Source organism: Dunckerocampus dactyliophorus, chromosome 15, assembly GCF_027744805.1.
Source record: "Dunckerocampus dactyliophorus isolate RoL2022-P2 chromosome 15, RoL_Ddac_1.1, whole genome shotgun sequence".
NCBI classification, from domain to species: domain Eukaryota; kingdom Metazoa; phylum Chordata; class Actinopteri; order Syngnathiformes; family Syngnathidae; genus Dunckerocampus; species Dunckerocampus dactyliophorus.
This window is the reverse complement of record NC_072833.1, coordinates 20,957,957-20,980,438: the sequence shown is the minus strand read 5'-3', so window position 1 is coordinate 20,980,438 and position 22,482 is coordinate 20,957,957. Positions and strand designations below refer to the sequence as shown.

General features: G+C 41.1%; 1 protein-coding gene across 1 annotated transcript; it reads right to left on the bottom strand.

Annotated features, from left to right (window-relative positions):
* Positions 1-16: 16 nt before the first annotated feature.
* On the bottom strand, positions 17-21,929 carry rela (v-rel avian reticuloendotheliosis viral oncogene homolog A). The gene is given in 12 exon segments (XM_054752684.1): positions 17-2,169; positions 2,171-2,916; positions 3,277-3,342; positions 3,459-3,539; positions 3,626-3,841; positions 7,441-7,545; positions 7,643-7,777; positions 7,879-7,970; positions 11,934-12,079; positions 16,659-16,804; positions 20,443-20,478; positions 21,733-21,929. Coding segments are annotated over 12 exon segments (1,857 nt in total). The 5' UTR covers positions 21,740-21,929; the 3' UTR covers positions 17-2,088.
* Between the last annotated feature and the right edge of the window lie 553 nt (positions 21,930-22,482).

Below are 22,482 nucleotides of genomic sequence, written 5' to 3'. Positions count from 1 at the left end.
ACTTCCAGAACACACAATCACATCACTACAAGACATCTCTATGCGTCTTTTATTACACATTACATATACATATACATATACATATATTTACATATTGAGCATAAGAGCTGACATTTTTCACATAGGGCCAAATACTGAAAAGCCTGAGTATTTTCATTCATTTAAAGTAATTTTCTCAAGGCATTGAATTGATCTCGCAACTGGACTGTTCAGGTTGTCGTAAGACGTTAGGCATGTCATATGAGCAGGCTTCATCACAAGATCTCCTCTGGGTCTTAAAAAAGGCTGAATGTGTAAAATTCTCTTAATCTCATAAAACTATATATTATAAAAAAAATAAATATTTTAAGGCTCTTAAATTTGTTGACGCTACTTTTATTTAAAAACAAATCCATAAACTTTGGTCATTCAGTTTTTTTGCGTTATAATTTTTTTTAACACTATAATGCAAGTAAAAATGGAACTAGAGTCACTTCTGCAGCCTGGTCAGAACTGAGTCAGCACAACCTGCTAGTGTGCTGTACGTGTGCTGCAAAATCCCACAGCCCAGCCGAATTACTTGTATAAAATGAGTAAATGCAAGTTTTCTAGCACCCGAACCGTGATGCCGTGTGACATGGATCTTGGGCCCGCCACACCCTGGACAAGATCTGCCAGGACACGTCTTAAATTTGACTTGTGAAAACCCTGCATCAGTTCATGCTCAAAGATTAGATAGGATAACTGTAGTCTTGAGGTGTTTGTGCGGGATCTAAAGTACTTACTCTTTTGCTGTCCTTTAAGCATGAACTGATGAAGCCTTCTGGGATGAAGCCAAAACAACTTTTAAAATGAACAGTCCAGTTGTAATTGATTAACTGCCCTGGGAATACTGAAATGCCATTTTGATAATAAACATTTTTTGAAAACAGGCTAAACCAATCCAGTGTTATATTTATAGAAAAAACAGCCTGCATCTCAGTTTGTGTTATAGGTGACAATATTATTTAATAATATTTAATATTAGTTACTTGAATGTACGTTTTTGCTGTTTTTCCTCATTTGTGTTTTAACAATGTACCATAAGCCATTGGGTTGCACTTGGGCACCCCTGACCTACAGGTCTGGATTTGTGGCATTGCTGCCATTTTTGGTGTAAAATAAGTGATAAAAATCAGTAAATGTCTTTCTTTGTGACATTATTTACAAAGTAGACCTTCATTTTTGTAAAAAAAAAAAAAAAGCAATGCGCGGAGTATTTGATAAAACGGCTGTATAGTTAGGTTTACTGGTTTATGCTTCTGCATCACCATGCCGCTGTCTTCATCTGTCGACATTCTTTGTCGGGGTTGAACATATGCTGTGCAGTTTCGCTGACATGCTAAGGGTGTTGTCTTCTGGTGAGTCAACTCAGCTTCCAGTACTCGATTAGCTGGCTTGTTAGCTTCCTTTGTTGCTAATGAATGTTAAAGACTCACTTTTATTGCAAATGTTGATACCAAAACCAGGGGAGAAGGTGGGTTGTACGCCTCTGCACAAAAAAATGTACTAAAAAATGACCGATCAAAGACGGCGTCAGACCATGCAAGAAGATTTGCAGGGAGAGGAGCGAGTTTGCGTACTGTACGCAGGCACTGAAGCATAAACCTGACAGAAAATATAGCACTGTCAGTACCCAGATGCTGCACTTAACACAGCCAAAATAGCGGGTGTGCAATGCTGGTCACTTACCATCCTCAATAGTGGCTGTCTTGGCAATGTAGTGGACGGGGTGGGACTAATTTAAGTGGTTGCAATTCAGCATTGAAAAAGGAGAGAAGTAGTAGCAGGTAAATATTGCGATTGTCATTTCTGATAAGTGCATGATGACAGAAATCAATTTGGGACAACACTAAATTGTCAAAATTGCAGTAATCAGGAACTAAGCACACAGTCTACACAGTACACTTATTGAAGTGTACTGATGGAAATATTCCATCTGTCTTTGTGTATTAATAGTGACCTGTCATTTAAAATGCTTAAATAACAAGGCCTTGTTTGTGTTTTTGCTCCCTGATAATCAACAGTACATTATTTCTGCTGGTGTTCCCTTCATGTCTTCCTTGCTTTCTAAAAGGCTACAAACACACAAGTGGTGTGGTTGGTTATTTTAGGTGGGGTGTCCTGACACAAACCCAGCTTGGCTTCCACTGGCTAAAATGGAAATTAGATGATCCTCGTCCACCGAAATCAGCTCGTCATAGTCGTCCAGCACAGCAGGCCTTTGCTGGCTTCTGCTGCTGCTGTTGTTGTTGTTGGATAAGACATCCATCATGCTCTCGTTTTGCAGCAGGGTGACGATGCTGTTGGGATAATTCATCCAGGTGCTTCCCGGATTGCCAGCCAGGTCTGGAGTGTTCTGGGATACCACCGCCGTTTGGTGACAGGCGGTGCCATTGCCGCTTTCGTGCGCCGGTTTCAGAAGGTCCACAAAGTCATCCATGTCTAGGCTGTCTAGCGTTCCTGGAGCCTGGTCTTCTGAAAAGTCAGGGAACGCGTCCTCAGTGAGAGACGCGTCCGCCGGGAACTGGGAGCCCTGGAAGGAGAAGGAGCTGGCCGACTGTGAAGAGGCTGCGGTACCCTGAAATGCCGCCGGCTCCTGGGTGATGGCTGAGGAGATGTTGGGGAAGAACTCCTGAAGGTCTGACAGGTTGACGGTGGAGTAGTCCTGGCAGGAGGAGGACGACGAAGCAGTTGCTTGGCTCATGCTGACAGTCACCACTGGAGTGACTTTGGGCTGTGGGCCAAGATTCAAGCTCTCCATGATCTTCCACGTTTGGCTGGTGGCTGAGATGGAAGAAGAGGAGGCCTCGACTTTGGGCTGGCCTGAGAACATCTGGCTTTGCTGCATGTACGAAAGGGAGGGCTGCTGTTTGGCTACACTGGCACAAGGGGGCACTGTGGCGGGCAGAAAGCAACAATCAGCAAAACATTAAAATTCATCTCTAGAACAGAAACAATCACTTTTACTATTTTTTGTCATTTTTATGGTATAACTTGCTTTAAACCATTCTAACGCATGTCACCAACACTTTAAACTTCCAAAACTGGGCCCTATACAGCTTTAATGTCACTCCACAAGTGATGTACAGTATATAGAAAAACATCCCAGGATATGGCTTCCCGAAAATAGCAGGGATCTAGTGTATGCAATTTTTGCCACAAGATGCAGGAAATGTTCAAAACTACTGTGAAATTGCATATGAATCCTATTTGCTCAGTGACAATAACGTGCAAAGTATAACGTGCAACACTCACAAGCTTGCACCATGGATGAAGGTTTTGTTGGCATCGTCCTCCTGGCTGGACTAATGTGTCGTCTATCTGTTGGAATGGACACTGAAACCCCAGCAGTCGTACATACTTTTATTATCATTATACTTACTTGTATTATTATTCTACTACAATGACAATATTCAAGTGCTGTGTGAAAAGTGTACCTGTGGACAGCACAGGTCCCAGTTTAATATTCTGGAACATATCAGCAGTGCGTTTCCTTTTTTCACTCAGACTGTATTCATCTGTAGGAGAAACATAAGATGCTTAATTAGCACATCGTGATTCTCCAGACAACAAATTTGCAGGACGAAAGGCATAGGACTCGCACCCCGGTCAGCAGGCAGGTACTGGAAATCCATAGGCTCGCTGACCTCACGGTCCGAAGGCCGACGGAGCTGCACTTTAACCCGCACGGGCTCAGTGAGGTTGGTGTGGCGGTACGGTGGCGTGCGGAACACGATGGCCACCTGCCTGTGGACGTCCGCCTGGGAGAAAGTACCCTTTCCCTCCCAGCTGTCCTGAAAGAAGCGCACCTCGATGTCCTCTGTGACAGCAGGAAGACATTGTCATTACCATTACAATTACCGTAATGCAGTGTGTATAAACCGGCTCACGGCGGGGAAATTTTTTTTTTTTGTTCATAAATGCTTGCCAACTCTTTCATCTCAAATCAACATGCATAAAAGGTACTAAGCAATTTCAAAAAGAAGAATAAAGGAGAAAACTGAACTTCTGCATCTAGATCTTTAATATTATGGCTAAGCACAGATTAATAATAATAATAATAATAATAATAATAATAAATCAAAATAAAGAAATTTGCAATTTTCAGAGATGTTTTGATATCTTTCACTGCTTCTCTTTTTCTCTATTATTATTTTATTGCATTGCTTCAGTGTGAATTTGAATAAACTCCAACGTTGTATTGTATTTTACATTGGAAGCTAAGGTTAGCTTCAGTGTATATAGAGAAGGTTTCACTGTGTGAAAATACAGACAGCCGTCAGATAAGTTAGTTGCATATGCTAGCATTTTCAGCAACTGTACAGCAGAGGGCGCTAAAGTCAAAGCAACTCTCTGACCCACAGACGGCTATTCTAGAATGGGCTTCTCGTCAATTTCTGCATCTGGTCACAGACCTGTCATCGTGTATAAACCGCACCCCGATTTTTTGCTTCTTACCAATGGAAAAAAGTGCAGTTTATACACGGTGCTTTACGGTACCATCAACATAGACGTCGGGCTGTCAAATATTTAAAATATTCACGAGATTAATCCGTTTACGAATCAATCACAAATTAATCCTAATTAACCACCATTTCTAACTATGTCAGAATAAAGGATTTTACAAACAAAGATAAATGACAGGACACGATCATATACCTGTATATTCAACATACTGTATAACAGCTCCAAATGAAATGAAAATTTCAATTAAGCTAAAACCTTTTGCATGTCTCTGCAATTCCTCTGAACTAGGCTATAGTCCAGGGTGTACCCCGCCTGTCGCCCGAAGTCAGCTGGGATAGGCTCCAACATGCCCCTGCAACCCTAATGAGGATGAAGCGGTATAGAAAATGGATGGATGAATGGATAGGCTATAGGCTAGATTTGCAAGTACAGTGTTCCCTCGCTCCATCGCGGTTGACCTTTTGCAGACTCGTTTCGTGGATTTTTTTCCTGTGCGTTTTTAGGGCTGTTTGTTTTTTTACAGCCTATGGACGCTGTTAAAGGCCTAGCCTGGCCCTTTCAGTTGGAATTACATTGTGGGAAGTTGAGTGTTGTAATTCTGTGCTTCAGCATGAGGCGGAAGTGTCTCTCTATTCTCTTTCTTCTGTCTGCACTGCCCATTGTCTTCTGCATCCTGATTGGCTGTAAATCATTGCCAACTAATCAGTGTCCTTCATGCCGTCTTGTTGTGGTCATGGCTAGCAAACTAGCTAACCGTGTGAGCTACCTGCTAATTGCCAATACTGTAAACAATAGAAGAAACAGAAGAAGCTGTGTGTAACTCAAGGCTGTATGGTTGCAAGTTTTCTCCCCAACAAAACCCACAAATGTTGATGAAACATTCTGCATCCGAAAGGCAGAGGAAGCCAGCCATCACACAAAAAGTTGGACGTCTGGACATACTGAAGGAAGGCAAAAGTTACGTGGCTGTAGGGTGACATTATGGAATACTGTTGAGTCTTCGGTTCATGGAGGACGACGAGGAGGAGTAAAATACGACAACAGGAGCAATATTTTTTTAACAATGATACAGAAACGCTACAACCAAACGGTGCCAGGACAAAGAGGCACGGTCAGGGGAGTGAAATACGTGCAAGTCACTTAATAATTTCTTGTGTCCAGCCTAGTAGGTTGATCATTAAAATTCAAATGAAATTTAAACTTTAAGAGTGTTTAAACAAAAGGGAAATGTGAGAAAATGTTCATGCCTGTCTGAGAAAAGTGTGTAAAGTGTACGGTGAGGGGTTTTACGGCCTTAAAACATACATAATAATTGTAAAAAAATTAAGTTGGCTATTTCACAGATTTCATTTATTGCGGGCTATTTTGGGAAACTATACCCCGCGATAAATGAGGGAACACTATTAACAACAGTATTGTAATTTTCAAACTGTAATTAAAAAAAAAAAAAAAAAATTAACTAAGCGACACCACACTTTTATCACTTTTTTTTAATACACAATTAAATTGGGCTGTTAGCCACAGCTCCTTTTGTGTGCGTGGAAAATAGGAGCTTGCTTGAATTAACTTTTGTAGTTGGTATGCATAGGCATCCAGTGGTGTAGCGGTTCGGAGTTCAAAGTGTCTGTGAATGCGCCTCCCGCCAATGTGGTGGAGAATGAGGAAGTGTTGTTCCGAGGACAGACAGAGAGACGTGTTTGTGAGTTGGACATACATATTTGGGTGGTGGAATTGAGCACTGTTGATGTGTTATGTTAGGAATAAAGTTAAAAAATACTTTTGTCCACCATCCAAACAGAAGTGCGTTAATACTAGTGATGTTCTAATAGATCGGTTACCAATCAGCATCGTCTGATTTCCGTGGAAAAACACGTGATTGGCATATGCCAATCAATGCCTTTCAATGCCTATCACAAAAAATGATCCTTTGACCTGTGGTTCGTACTCTTGCAGCCTGCAGAGAACCCTGTGTGCAGTGTAGTGTCCCCCTTCCCCTTTCCATCACACTGTGCAGGCGTGCGTCGCAAACCCAAACAAGTATGTCTTCCATATGGAACTTATCTGCCATTTGTGAGAGTGATGTAAAGTCTGCATCCTGCAACACAAGCCATTAAAAATATCTCGCCAGTGTAGCATGTTAAATTGCTTTAATTTAATACAGCATTTAAAGCACAAACACTTGACGAAGTATGGTGAATTTTCAAAGCTCACTGTGCAGAAAGTCAGTCAGTCAAACAGCAGCTAACATAGTCAACACTCTACTGTATGTGCGTGACTGTCAGAAGGCTAAGCAAATAAACCAAAAAAATTGAATTAATCGGACTAGATGACCAGCCTTTCACAGCAGTGGAAGACAACAAGTTCAACCAACAGCTCTATCACTTGGAGCCCCGCTACGTGCTACCTGAAGTCCTGTCAGTAAATACATTGAGTACTATAGTACTATGATAATGGGTAAATAAAATATTATTACACATTCTGTACTTTACCGAGCAATGTTTCTGTTAACTCTTACTCAGTTATTAATTTATATTACTGTAAAAGTTATCTACAAACTGTTTAAACTCTGCTATTACACATCTTTAAACGTTACTTTTACTATTTCAAAACATTTTCAAAAAGTACCATATTGAACACATGAAGTGAACAAATCACTAATTGCTGTGACACGCACAAAAGGGTAAGATGAAATAAGCTCTGCTTCTTCTTACTCTTTTTCTTACATGTTGAACTGTGAAACTGTAAGGATGCGATGTACTTCAACGTAACCTTGTATTCTTGTTTGAAATAAACTAATCCATAAATATACTGCAACAATAGCATGTTTTTTGTCTTTGGCCTACACATGCTAAGCTAATTTCCAGAAGCATGCTAAGTAAATAAGAAACTGCTAGAAAGTTAAAAAAAATGTAATCTATAGAACAATACAGTATAATATACAGTGCATTGCACCTTTTTGCACTTTGTCGCACAGCAAGAAGATCTCATCACCGCCTTTGCAGCTCCCAGAGTTGCGGTTGACTCTACAGATCTTCAGCTCGGCAGTGTTTGGGGCCCCTGGTGAACAAATAAGACATTAAGCCAGACCACTGCAAGATTGAAAAGAAGCACAATATGCTCATAAGTTGCGAGTGTGTAAATTGTGTCCACTCACTGTTGTCGAAGATTGGCTGCGACACTACAGGCTCAAGGGAGAGGAGCTCTCCCGTGGGCAGCGTGACGGACGCCTGAAAGCAGAGCCGCACCGAATTCAGGTCAAATTCCTCCTCCCACACCTTGGCCTCGGGAACTGTAACCAAGACACAAGAGGGTGTGGTACACAGTCTGGCACCACTGCTCTGTCATACCCCGCCAACACTACAACAGTTACGCTTCCCCTACCCTACTTACTGTTGAAGGGGTTGTTGTTGGTCTGTAGCCGACAGGTAATGGCTTCAATCACATCCTTCTTTTTCACACACTGGATGCCCAAGTTCTGAAAACTACAATCACATTGCTTTTTTACCATATTGCATAAACTCTCAAGATTTTTTGACCTTGCAGCCACGGAAAGTGCAGGAGCAGCATAATGGGTGGTGTAGCATTATGCTCCCACACAGATGCTCCCTTTCAACTCTGGGTGAAAGTGCGACTTCAAAAAACCTACGAGTTTTTAAGTGGTCAAAATCGGTCAAGTAAAACTAAATTTATGTGAAAAAGTGTTTTTCCCCTTCCTGATTTCTTATTTTTTGCATGTCTGTCACACTTAAATGTGTTTGGGCTTCTCTACTGAGACTATTGCCCCCGTGAACCGGACCCGGATAAGCGGAGGAAAATGGATGGATGGACAGTTGTTACACTTAAATGTTTCAGATCAAACAAATTTAAATATTAGTCGATGACAACACAACCTTAACGCAAAATGCAGTTTTTAAATGAAACTTTTTATTATTAAGGCAGAAAAAAATCCTACCTACATGGCCCTGTGTGAAAAAGTGAACACTTAGCAGCGACAACTGCAATAAAGCATTTGTGATAACTTGCAATGAGTCTCTTACAGCGCTGTGGAGAAATTTTTGCCCACTCATCTTTGCAGAATTGTTGTAATTCAGCCACATGGGAGGGTTTTCCAGCATGAGGTGCCTTTTTAAGGTCATGCCACAGCATCTCAATAGGATTCAGGTCAGTACTTTGACTAGGCCACTCCAAAGTCTTCATTTTGTTTTTCTTCAGCCATTCAGAAGTGGACTTGCTGGTGTGTTTTGGATGCAGAGCCCTGCTGCAGAGCCCAAGAACAGATGGCCGGACATTCTCCTTCAGGACATTTTGGTAGACAGCAGAATTCATGGTTCCATTTATCACAACAAGTCTTCCAGGCCGGCGCATGGTGGCCTAGTGGTTAGCATGTTGGCCACACAGTCAGGAGATCGGGAAGAATCTTTGTTGGGCATCTCTGTGTGGAGTTCGCGTGTTCTTCCCATGTGTGCATGGATTTTCTCCAGGTACTCCGGTTTCCTCCCACATTCCAAAAACATGCATGATAGGATAATTGCCGACTCTAAATTGTCCATTGGTATGAATGTGAGTGTGAATGATTGTCTATACTGTATGTGCCCTGTGATTGACTGGCGACCAGTCCAGGGTGTACCCCGCCACAATTAACAATTAAAAACACAAATATTGCTCATAGGTTTCTTTTTCACACACTTTTTCCTCCCTTAATAATAAAAGGTGCATTTTGTGTTCAGCTGTGTTGCCACTGACAAATACACTGCTCAAAAAAATTAGAGGAACACTTCGAAAACACATCAGATCTAAAGTGGGTGGGAAATGGTCTTGAATATCTTTCCTGATAATAAGTGGGTGATGTATTAGTAACAAAATGAGGCCACATAATTTGATAGAAATGAAAATGATCACCCTATAGAGGGGGGATATCAAAGACACCCCAAAAATGAAAGTGAAAAAATGATGCAGCACACTGGTCCATTTTGCCAAAATGTCATTGTAGCAACTCAAAATGATTGTCAGTAGTTTGCGTGGCCCCCACGTACTTGTACGCATGCCTGACAACGTCGGGGCATGCTGCTAATGAGACTACGGATGGTGTCCTGGGGGATTTTTGTTAGCAAGAGATCCTTGACAAACTTGAAAGGTTTTTTTTTTATAGAACTTTGTTTTTGTGTGTTCCTTCCTCTTTCACAGTTTCATCAAGTTCTCTGCTCTTCGTAAGGTCGAGATTTGATGGAGTAGTGTGAGACCACCCCTGGCTGTATCAGAAGCCTTCTTCCACTGCTTTCTCAGCAGTTTTCTCTCTCTGATCAGTCTTTCAATGTCTTGCTGTCTCCTGAATTTGGCTGTTGTTGGTGTTGCTTTATTGTTTTTCCCCTATGTTCACTCCAAAGCGTTCTTCTCCATACTAGTAGATTATCCCTCCCATTTTGCCCAGCTTTTTCTCTGCTGTGCCTCCTTGTGTTTCCACGATTTTTGTCAGATCATTGTTGACTGTTTCCCACTTGCTCTTTTCAACAGCTTTTGGCCACTTCCCACTTGGTCTGCGCCCTTTGATCTTATCCTCCTTGGGAGGTTTCTGTGGCTGAGTGGGTTCCTCCACCGGCATTCCTGTGCTTGTACTACTCCCGCCTCCACAGTGGCGGGAGTGCTGATGCTCTGCTATCTTTGGTTTTTGTCCCATCGATGTGCTTCAGTCGGCTGATTTGACTGGTTGCTTCGTAGGAAGTACTGATCAATGCGAGAACTTGTTGAGTTTTTGGAGCGTTTCTGCTTGAATTTCTTTGCAAGATGTTAGCATTGCCTCCCACAGCTGCTGTTTTGTTGTGATCTGCCTCCTACCCTAAACAGATTTTTTGCTCAATGATGCTCTCCGTAGGTTCTCAATTGGGTTGAGGTCAGGGGAAAAAAAGAAGGGCCAAACCATGAGTTACTCTCCTTTTATGAGCATAACAGCAAATGACAGAGAGGTAGGTATTCTCTGCATCCAAAACATGACTCAGCCACCCCCTTGCTGACATCACAGCCTTGTGGAGATATGCTGTCCATACTCTACTTCATCCATCCGGATCACCCAAGGTTACACAGCCCTCATCAATAAACAGGATTGATTGAAAATTAATCTTCATGTATTTGTTGGCCCACTGCAATCATTCTGCTTGTGAATATTGGTTAAGGGTGGCCAAATAGTAGGTTTATAAAATCCTCTGGAGGATCCTACACCTTGAGGCTCATGGGACTTCAGAGGCACCAGCATCTTCAAATACCTGTTTGCTGCTTTGTAATGGCTTTTTAGCAGGTGCTCTCTTGATTAGATACATTTGTCTGGCAGAAACCTTTGTCATTATGCCTTTATCGGCTGCCATCTGAATCAGCCACAAATTTCTTCACCATTGCTTGACCGCCAGACCAACAGAGGCAGGTATGGTAACTTTTATGCTTTGTAACTTGATTACTTTGAAATGTTGCGCCTCGAGCGTGCTCACTGTGCTAAGTCGGAAATCTTGTACGCTTACCATTGCTATAACATTTTGAGTATGGGATTGTTTACTTTTCCAAGCTAAAACACCATTTTCATTGCACTCATGTGATAAATACTTCTATTTACTTATTTGTGCTTGGAAGAGATGTGTCATTATTTAAGGGGCTTTACACTATGTAATTATTTTGTATTATTAATTGGACTGAAGGTTAAGACTTGTGCTTTTCATTGTTAGATTTTATATAGATAGATTGATGTTTGTCATTGCACACAGTATACAACCAAACTTACTTTGGTGACTGCACTTCCATTTCTAGCAACATAAAGACATGTTAAAACTTAAATGTTCCAAATCCAAATTTAACAGCTATAAAAGTATTGATATAAAATTCATTCAGCAAGTCTTTTTTTTGGTCTAAAAAATATAAACATGCTATTTTGTTGACTATATTTTTGCCAGTGTCTTTCAGCATGCTTGGGGATATGATGTGCTACAAACTACTGTAAGAACGCCACTTTTATATCATTGGCATCTTTATTTTATAATGTAAGATTAATATCTATACCAACAAACAATAACTGTAGTATTGAATTGAATCGTTTGAACACTGCATCGAATCATATCAGTTTGTTCTGTTTTTAAAATATAGTTTTTGAATCGTATTGTAACCTGTGTATCTACATTAGAATCTAATCATCTATCAGATACAGATTTATATCCCTACCATTGTCACGCCACTTTGAAAGGCAGCAAACAGGCCATCAGCCAATGTGTGTTGTTAATGATCCACCTGGCTCCAGGGCAATACTGGTTAAAAAAAAAACAAAAAAAACCAACAAACTATACATCCTATATTATTGTGACCCTAGCAGGTGGCTGAGCGTCATTGTAAACCCTGGTACGTCGGCATTGGCCACTCGTCACTTCCTGTGACCACGGAAGGTCAGGGAAAGAAAAAAAAAACAAACGCACCTGTGTATTCGCCTCTCCTGCAAATCGGCCTCGTAGTAGCCATGCTTGCAGTCTTTTCCCACCAGCTCGTGCGGATGCGGCTTGTACGGTGTGTTCTTTGTCACCAGCGAGATGCGAATGCGCAGGGGGCCGCTGTAGTTGTGCACCTGTATGATGAAACTGCACTTTAGTATACTTTACCAAACTTACACTTACACCATCCAGTGAGCTCCAGCTGTATTAAAAATCATGATGTTGTGGTGTGGAATAGTGTGGAACCATTCCAAATGTGGTCATTTACTTACTTATTAAATAAAAACGAAGGATTTAAATGGAAAATACATCAAATAAGCAACACATGTACATCCTTGCATACCATAAATGCTGTAATTAACAGCTCAATTCACGGCAGAGCTGAAAAAGCAAATTATCTGTAAAATTATCTTCACTTGATGAGTCAGCATCCAGCAGCTTTATCTATCTCTGCATGCTCTTTAAAAGGTTGCTACTTACCTGTGGTGTGAAAATCATGTGTGTTACATTTGTCATACTGTTGTTTATTAGCATTATTAATCCTGGCAGAGCAGTTTGCTCCTTACCACTATGACAACATTGCTTCTGTTGCTGCTACGTTGTGCACTATACAGTACAGGCACGGGACACACAACACACACACACACACACACAACACTACTGATGGTCCCCATTAATAAGGCGAGAAATTCCATTAAGTAACCCTGACAAGGCACACCAGTGAAGTGAAAACTATTTCAGGTGACTACGTCATGAAGTTCATTGAGAAAACACCAACTTTTGGCTTGTGCTGTACATTACCTCACAAAAGTGCGAACACCCCTCACATTTCTGCAAATATTTTGTTGTGTCCTTTCATGGGAACAACAATACAGAAATGACACTTTGATGCAATGTATAAGTAGTCCATGTACAGTTTGTATAACTGTAAAACCTTTCAAAATAAATAAATAAAAGGGAATACCCACTTAATGGAATGTTGTAATTGTTTTTTTTTTCTACGTAGCTGGCCGCTACAAGTGAACAGATAACTTTTGTTATAGATATAGACATCTTACCGCTGAGTTAGTTCATCCATAATCACAATAATAAAGATGAAAGTTGGATCTTTGTGGGTAGCTTGAAACGCTGCAGGTGAGCAAGCACGAATCAGGAGGGGAGCTTAATGTCAGCTGACTGATGTCATATGACAACTGAAAAGTAACGTAACGGTAACGGTAGCTCACGATCAACGTAATGGCCACCCGTGTCTTACATTCTAAAATAAAGAAAGTGGCACTCTTACAGTATTTTCAAACGTGTAAAGGAGCACATCATATCCCCAAACATGCTGTAAGGCAGGGGTCCCCAACCACCTGGCCGTGGGAAATGTTAAGGTGAATAATAATAATAATAATAATAATAATAATAATAATAATAATAATAATAATAATAAATTCGATTTTTTATATAGCGCTATTCAAGATACCCAAAGCACTTCACAATGAAGTGAAACCATTACCATAAATTCCGGTGTATAAGCCACACCAACTAAATTTAGAGAAAAAAACAACAGATTTGTTCTTATATAAGCTGCATCGGCGTATAAGCCGCACGTGTCCACGTCATAAAATGACATATTGTGGCGCACACCTCTCACTGAGGACCAGGGAGCTCTTTATTTGACAAGAACCAATTAATGAGCTATGAAAAAACTCACAAGCTTGCCAACCCATTGGAAATTGCAGGAGGTCATCATTACTCAATACAACAGTCTGACTCATGGTGTCATTTTACAAACATTAAACTCATCACACAGCAACAAAACACTCAAAAGAAACCTAGTTGGTCCCAAATGCTGATTCTATGTGGGAATACATAAAGATTTTATGACGTTACTCGGCGCTAATGTGCGCATTTGTGCGGTGCACCTCTCTGAAAAAAACAAACTCCAGGCCCATAGTTTTACACAATCAATAATAAATGAGATAAATTAGATCGCTATAACGTACATACAGTATGTTTTGCTGATGTGTTGAAAATCTTTCTAGGTCACTAACTAGCGCACTGCTAATGCTAGCACTGCTAATGTTATTTACATCCTTGTCTTCAGTCACATTGACACAAGCCCCCAAATAGCTGTCCTCGACTATGCCTGTCTATAAATAGCAGTTCGTAACCCAAACTTTAGCTTGCAGTTTAAAGCAAAAAAACAGCCGAGAGACAGCTTGCATCTAAAAAACACTTGTCATTTGGGACACTCCAGGGTACCATTGCATAAATGACAATTTAAAAAAAATACCGGCAGTACCGCGCCTTCTCACTTCTCTCTCGCAGTTGACATACTTCAGTGACAAATCAACACCCAGCGACAGGAGATATAAATAACTTAGGTCTTATTGCGAGATCTGCCATAAGGGGGGTGGGGTGCATGCACCTTCTGCACGCTCCCGTGGGCCAGGCTCAGCCTGGCTGTGTGGGGTGGGGCTTGCTGGGTGGTGGGAGGCAGTTCCTTCTCCTGTCATACATTCTCAGTGACAATTACACATTCACACATATGCTCACATTTATATGCATGAAGACATGCACACATACACAGAGATACCAGTACACGCGTACATATACACACTCACAGTGCATGCGTACTTCCCAACATAACTCACGGATTTATCCAGGGTGTTATTACGCTGTTGGTTTTGTTATGATTATAGTTACTATAATTGTGTGTATTACCGTTATTGTCATTCTTTTCACTATCATGATTAATAATTTCATTACTGCTATTACCACTAATACACTCCAAATCAAAATCTTAAGACCAGTTGAAAAACTGCTCGAATTTGCATTTTGCACATTTGGATCTTAATGAGGTTTTAAGTAGAGCTACAATATGCAAAGGGGGAGTGAGACAAAAAACTCCTGCTGACACGCTGCTTATATAGAGGAAAGGTGGATGTGACTGAGGACGCTAAAGGCACGCCCCCCGTTTTTATATAGGTATATTTTATGAAACGGCGCCATCTATCCATCCGGGCAAGGACTACCGTGGCGCAGCAACATCCAGCGGATTACAAGGAAAGCTGGCTATCTTTTGCTCCCACTGCAGTAAAAACATTGCAGACAAACACCATCCAGCCCAACTACATCACCAACATGGACGACATGCCGCTCACTTTCGACATCCCGGTGAACCACACTGTAGGGACACTTCCATCCACACAGCCCTTTCTCACCTACAGGACCAGGACACATACTGTATGTCAGAATGCTATTTATAGACTATAGCTCTGCATTTAATACAGTCATCCCCCACAAACTCTCAGATAAGCACACTTGGCCTGTCACCCTCCCTCTTTAACTTTCTAACAGACAGGCCCCAGTCAGTGAGAGTCCACAATCGCACATCCAACTCAAGAATTGTGAGCACTGGGACCCCACAGGTGTGTGTGCTGAGTCCACTCCTCTACACGCTCTTCACCTATGATTGCGTGACTTCCCAGAACAACACCAGCATCATTAAATTTGCGGATGACACTACAGTCATTGGCCTGATCACTGGTGGTGTTGAAACATCATACAGAAGAGAGGTGGCAGACCTCATAGCTTGGTGTCGTGATAACAATCTCCATCTCAATAGAGAGAAGACTAAAGAGATGATCATCGACCCAAGAACAAGGGAAAACGAGCCGCATAAGCCCATTTATTGATGAGACTGAGGTGGAGAGGGTGAAAACCTTCAAGTTCCTTGGCACATACATCAGCGAGGACCTCACCTGGTCTCACAACACTCAACAAGTTATCAAAAAGTCCCAAAAGAGACTGTACTTCCTGAGGAGACTGAGGAAATTTGGCATGTCCACCACATCCCTCAGTTGCTTCTATCGGGGCACTATCAAAAGTGTCCTTACCGCCTCCATCACCGTTTGGTACGGTAACTGTACAACACGAGATAGGAAGGCACTCCAGTGGGTGATCAAGACCTCACAGAACATTGTTGGGGCAGCCCTCCCCTCACTGCAAGACATTTATAAAACTAGAGTCCTATGCAGAACACACAACCTCATCAAGGACAGCACACATCCACAACACTCATTATTCACACTCCTACCGTCAGGCAGACACTACAGGAGTTTGAAGTCCAGGACCACAAGGCTGGCAAACAGCTTTTACCCACAGGCCATCAGGCTTCTCAACCAAGCACTCACACACGCAACACATGCACACACTCCATTTTATTTATTTATTGGTATTAATGTTTCTTTTGTTCTTCATTTTCTTGTGTTTTTCTTTCTTTTTTTGGGGGAGAATGAACAGAACAAGAATTTCATTGCATAGCATAACTACCTGTTTTACTGTGCATATGACAATATAACTCTTGAATCTTGAATGTTTTAGCGTGCATACCTGCGCTCAATAATACGGTGCGCCTTATGGTCGTGAAAATATGGTAAAGTAAAATAAATAAATAAATAAAAAAAATCTAATCAAATCAAATAAAAAACGAAAATTAGGAAACTCTCTCCATTTATCGCCTGCTAATAAACATCCCAGCTATAGTTAGAGCATTGACGGTAGTATTTATCAAAAGCCAATATTAGTCGAAAGCATAGGATTTCCAGATAAAGACTACTGGTCCAGAGTCTCAGTGCAAATCTTATCTTTTCAATGCAATCATAAGCAGTTTTTCCCTATTGCTGCTGGTATTCCATGCAACATAATATTTACTGGACTGACCTTAATGGCTGGGTGTGTTTTGGTGGTGTCATTGCTCTTCTCTCCAGGTATGCTGCCCGCTGAGCGACCTTCGCACTTGTACCGAAACCTCATGCCGCGCTGCTTGGGCTGCTCGATGATCTCGATGAAGGGGCTCGCTGTTTGGACTTGACAGATAAGAAGGAAACCGTGTGACTGTCCCATAGTGGTACCACTACGAGACAATGTTTACATGCACTAAAACAGTCTCTAGGATTCCCTAAATCCATGTAGTTTGGAATGTCCATTTTTCACAACTCTGTAAATCTCTAATTCCATCGCCGTTGAAACACTGGGTGGCAGTTTCGGTCATTTCAGCTTGTTTAGCTACGTGGGTAGAGGAAGCAAGTGCTACATGCTAATAATACAATGGAACCCACTTAAGTCAATCTCGCTTATGTCGTTTGTGTCAAACAACTCATCAAGTCCCGGTCCACCGTGTATTATTATTATTACTATTATTATTAAAAAGTGCTCACTGAAGTAGACGTCAACATACATGGTCGACCGCTTTTGTCAACATAAAATTTAAGCTCTAAAAAGGGATAATTTCTATGAAAAATCATTTTAAAAATATGTTTTGGAGATATCTGACTCCAGTATATACAACAATTGTTCGTTGTTTCGTACATTATATCGATCTAATTTATCTTATTTATTATGTATTCTGTAAAACTAAGACATGAATAACATCAAATTAAAAGCACAAAATGAATGCTGACCCACCATCCACCAGTTCAAGTTCCAGCCAAGTTTTTCCAGGAAGATTATTACATCGCTAGCATGAATTAACTTGAGACAAATGTGCACATTAGCACTCAATAAGTCATCAAAATTTACCTTTATGCATTCCCACATAGTATCAGCATTTGAGATCAAATATGAGGTGAAAGAAAAATGGTAAAAATACAGTAGTAGTCTATCTGTGTGGCATGAGATAAAGTTAGCACACGCACAATTGACATGCGTCAAGTGAGACGGATGTAACAGAGAGAATCCGGCCACTTTTCAAAAAAATATATAAAAAAATGAAATAATGGAAATTATTTTTTTTTTCTGTGCGGCCCGGTACCAAATGACCCACAGCCCGGTACCGGGCCGTGGCCCGGGGGTTGGGGACCACTGCTGTACGGGACACATGGCATGGAGGAGATTGAGTGATGGTCTACAGTCCCTTAGCCAATCGGGACGCAGAAGACAATGCGGGTTCTCCCTTAACGAATCAGGAAGCAGAACACAATGCGTTCATACACTGTTAAGCAAAAAAATTATAAAGCATGCTACACTGTAAAAAATTACACAGAGAGAGAGAGAGAGAGAGAGAGCTACTTGTGTGACAAAGGGATTATGATGCTGTTCAATTCTGACATAGAAGAGGACGGTATGTTACATGCACTAGGCACTGTTTAACTACCGTAGCCGTGTACTGTTTTGAAATGCCGCAATGTTTAATTAGCCGTGTACTTGTACTTAGTCGTGTTTTGCAAGCGCTGTTTGGGGGGAAACATTTCTTTTGTAAAAGTTTTAAAAATCTTTCTTTGTAATGTCTGTGCACTAAATAAAAACATGTACCATTTAAATATCCCTTGAGAACGGTACTATGGACAATATCAATGGTTTTGAAAAAGTGACTTTTTCATACCGTGGTATACCTTGAAAACAGTAACCGGCCCATGCCTAGGTATAATGATGACGAAGGGCCCTACTCTCCCATGTGCGTAACTGGAAAAAGGCGCAAAGCTTCTGGCTGCTCCCCCTCCACTCTGTCACTGTGCACTTTCATTCAAGATACTCATGTTGGGTGGAGCAACCCTAAAATATGGGCATTCCCTGTCACATCTGGACTTGGGCGTATTCTCCCCTCCACTTGAGCACTTTTGTACCTGCGTGCTTCTGAGCCTGCAATAAGTCCAGTGCCCCTGGAAGGTGAAAGTTTGCGGTATCCATTCAAACTGCCACTCTCACCAAGTTTGTTTTACTTTGTTCTCTCCTTCTCATTTTCTGGATAATACAGGTATTACAGTGGTGTGAAAAAGTGTCTGCCTCCTGTTTCAGCTCAAACAAATGTAAATATTAGTCAATGACAACACAACTGAATACAAAATGCAGTTTTTAAATGAAAGTTTTTATTATTAAAAGGGAGAAAAAAAATTCAAACCTAAATGGCAATGTGTGAAAAAGTGATTGCCCCTAAACCTACTAACTGGGTGGGCCACCCTTAGCAGCAACAACTGCAAGCGATAACTTGCTATAAGTCTCTGACAGCGCTGTAGAGGAATTTTGGCCCACTCTTCTTTGCAGAATTGTTGTAATTCAGCCACGCTGGAGGGTTTTCCAGCATGAACCGCCTTTTTAAGGTCATGCCACAGCATCTCAATAGGATTCAGGTCAGGACTTTGGCTAGGCCACTCGTGCCATGCAGGCTGTTTTTGCCCAGTGTCTTTCTATGATGGAAGTCATTAACACTGAACTTAACTGGGGCAAGTGAGGCCTGCACGTCTTTGGATGTTGTTGTGAATTCTTTTGTGACCTCTTGGAGGAGTCATCGTTGCACTCTTAGGGTAATTTTGGTTGGCCGGCCACTCCTGGGAAAGTTCACCACTGTTTCAAGTTTTCGGCATTTGTGGATAATGTCTCTCACTGTGGTTCGCTGGAGTACCAAAACTTTAGAAATTGCTTTCTAACCTTTTCCAGACTGATAGATCTGAATTAATCTCAGTTATGTTATGTTTTAACAGGGGGGACAATCACTTTTTCCACACAGGGCCAAGTTGGTTTGGATTTTTTTCTCCCTTTATAATAAAAAGTTTCATTTAAAAACTGCATTTTGTGCTCAGTTGTGTTGTCATTGACTAATATTTTAATTTGTTTGATGATCTGAAACATGTAAGTGTGACAGACATGCAAAAAAATAAGAAATCAGGAAAAGGGCAAACACTTTTTCACACCACTGTACAGTATATTTGTACTTGCAATCTCATTGTCTGTGGTGTTTACACCAGAGTTTTTCAATTTGACCTTGATTTTACCAGGTTTACATGTGCACGCATTAAAGAGTGTATCATACAGTAAAATAAATGTTCTCCAAATCTTTTAACCACGATTAAAAAAATGTTTAGAGACCAGCTGTTGAACAGCTAGCTTACTGTGGAGCTAACTGCAATCTGATGCGGACTTACGGTAAATTTGTATTGGTTCTGGGGGCCATTTCCTCCCCAGCGACATTGTGGGTTTCTTCTTAAAATTGAATTGATAAATTTATCCGCTATTTCCACAGTTATTTTGTTATTACTTGAATGTCTTTTCCTATTTAAAGTAAACATTTATATAAATGTTCAAAATTTGTTTTTTGTATTGATTTACAGATTGTTGTTTTCCTTGTATTATATATATTTTTTATGGTTTAACTTGACTGAGGGGCTCAACTTAAGATGTTTCATTGGAACTGCAGCCTTTTTTTGCTCATCTTAGTGGACCAGCAAAGTCAGGGTTATGAATCTATCCATCGTAGATTGACAAACTCTGCGACCCCAAACAACATCTTCCCTAGGGCCCCCACAAGGCTAGAAACAGCCCTGCATACAGCTTTCTTACATGCAGTCCGTAACGTTTTAATAGGTTTATAATTATATCTGCTTTGGCTCTTGTGACGGTGCTGCTCAAAGGCATATTGTAGCAGCTACGAGACTTCTAATGCTGCAAAACTAAATATAGTGCATGTAAACATATTGAGTGTAATATTTTAGGAGAAATATATTCCTCTTACCTGGATTGAGTGGGTTCAGACCCCATCCATACACACCTGGAATACACAGAAGGGTAACTTGTAACATGCAGAATGACGACAACAACACACTTCATCACATTTTTGTGGCAAGTTTCTCTTCGGTGTGGTCACTGTGGAAGCGTCCAAAGGAGTCAAAGGTCGGCAAGATAAGGGGTGGGGGGCTTCCAGAATGAACATATTTACTTGTGTGTGTTTTTGAGTGTGTGAGAGAGACAGAGAGAGACAGAGACTACAAAGACTGCAGTAAAGAAGAAATGGTGTTAAATGACATGCTGCCTCCATTGTGGTGGACTGTGATGTGCTCCAGTTTCAGGTGTGACGAAATGTCTTTCTGTTTACATCTTTTGGACGACATCCTGTCAATGCAAGACTTGATGTGTAAAATTGAAAGTTAGTATTTGTATTGTGTGTGACACCCAGCAAAAGTGACTGCTGTTAACAAAACTTAAGCTGTAATGTGTAGGACGCATACCTGACCTGAGAAAGGGCAAGTTTCAACATGTCACTGATGCACTTTGTGCCATTTCATGACGACTCATATTGTATCTAAATATATTATTGTCACATCATTATTACACTGTGTCTTTTATGTCACCTAATTTGTGTAACATCTGTAGGATATAGCTTAAATCTTGTTGGTTGACACATTTCAAAGTGCGAGGAGGGCCAAAGACTTCTGGATAGGCACAGCAGCTTGAGAAAAATAATGAACTTTTTTTCCCAAGCCAACAAAATTACTTTTAGTTCCTACGGCGAGAGAGTAAACAGGGGTGGCCATCCACAAAATATACTCCAGAAAGCAAGTTTATGCTACGGGTCCATTCCAACCAAGCCGTGCTGCATTAACCAGCCGTAACACGTGACGGCTTTTCTCCACTATTATCTGACTGCTCCACTCTTAAGCCGGACTACAGGTGCATTGCTCACCTTGGCAAAGACGCCTTTGGATCCGGACAAAATCAATAGTACGACACCTCTAACAGGCAGCGAAACGTCAAATTGCATAATTTTCAAAGGACGTTTGGGGCCTCGACGGTCGTAGTAGTAGGAAATGCATGCTCCAACAGGCCTCTCACCAGCTCACATTCATACCAAGAAGGTTGATCACCTCCAGAAGAGTTCATGCCATCACGGTTTAGGAAAAGTCACAAAGGCATAAGAAACGTTGACATCGAGTGTGGTGGGCATCGGGGAGTTTCCCCTGGGCGCACAAACAACACCCTGTCCACTTTCACACAAAAGTGTGCAAACACGGAACGATCCACTTACCTGTCATGGCTACGCAAGACCCTCTGGACTCTCTCCCTCTTCACAATTTGTCAAAAGATGTTTCAAACAACAAATCGTGCGTAGTCTTACTTTAAAAAAAAAACAAAAAACTTATTGACTAAGCTGTTTGCTGGTGTGGCCGCCTCTTTTCTCTCCACCCACCTCGGTTATGTTCATGTAATGCACTGGGACATTGTGTCAAGCTACGTCACTACAACAGACGCAATTTCCGTTAAGACAACCGATGCAATTGATGAAGTTGGCGCAATAAGCGAACATACTTTGTGAGTAAACATTCAATATGGAATGTCTTGTTCTTCATGTACTGCACATTCATAATTTAATTGATCATAATTCCCTAAATTGCTCTAGCAATTTAGCATTTAAAGCAGGAAGCATGGCAATGCAAATAACCGGAACTCAATGCTTTTATTTTATTATCCCCAAACACGTCAACTTCTCGTTGTGTTTCGTCTGACTTAATGAAAAAAAAAGCGTACGGCTGATCGACGCCCACTGAAAACAGCGCGGAAATACCCAAATGACGCACATCAAGGCCCAGAAAAAGATATTGTGAGTAGGAGAGGCAAAAACCACAACTCCCGATTTAAGTCATCTCGTCTGGTTTCTTATTTCACTCGGTCTTCTACTTCCTGTTTATGCCTGCTGCTATAGAAAAACAATACTGTAGTAGAATAAAATGCCCCTCATACTTTTTGAGTGAGCCAATGTACCAATACTGTATAAGAC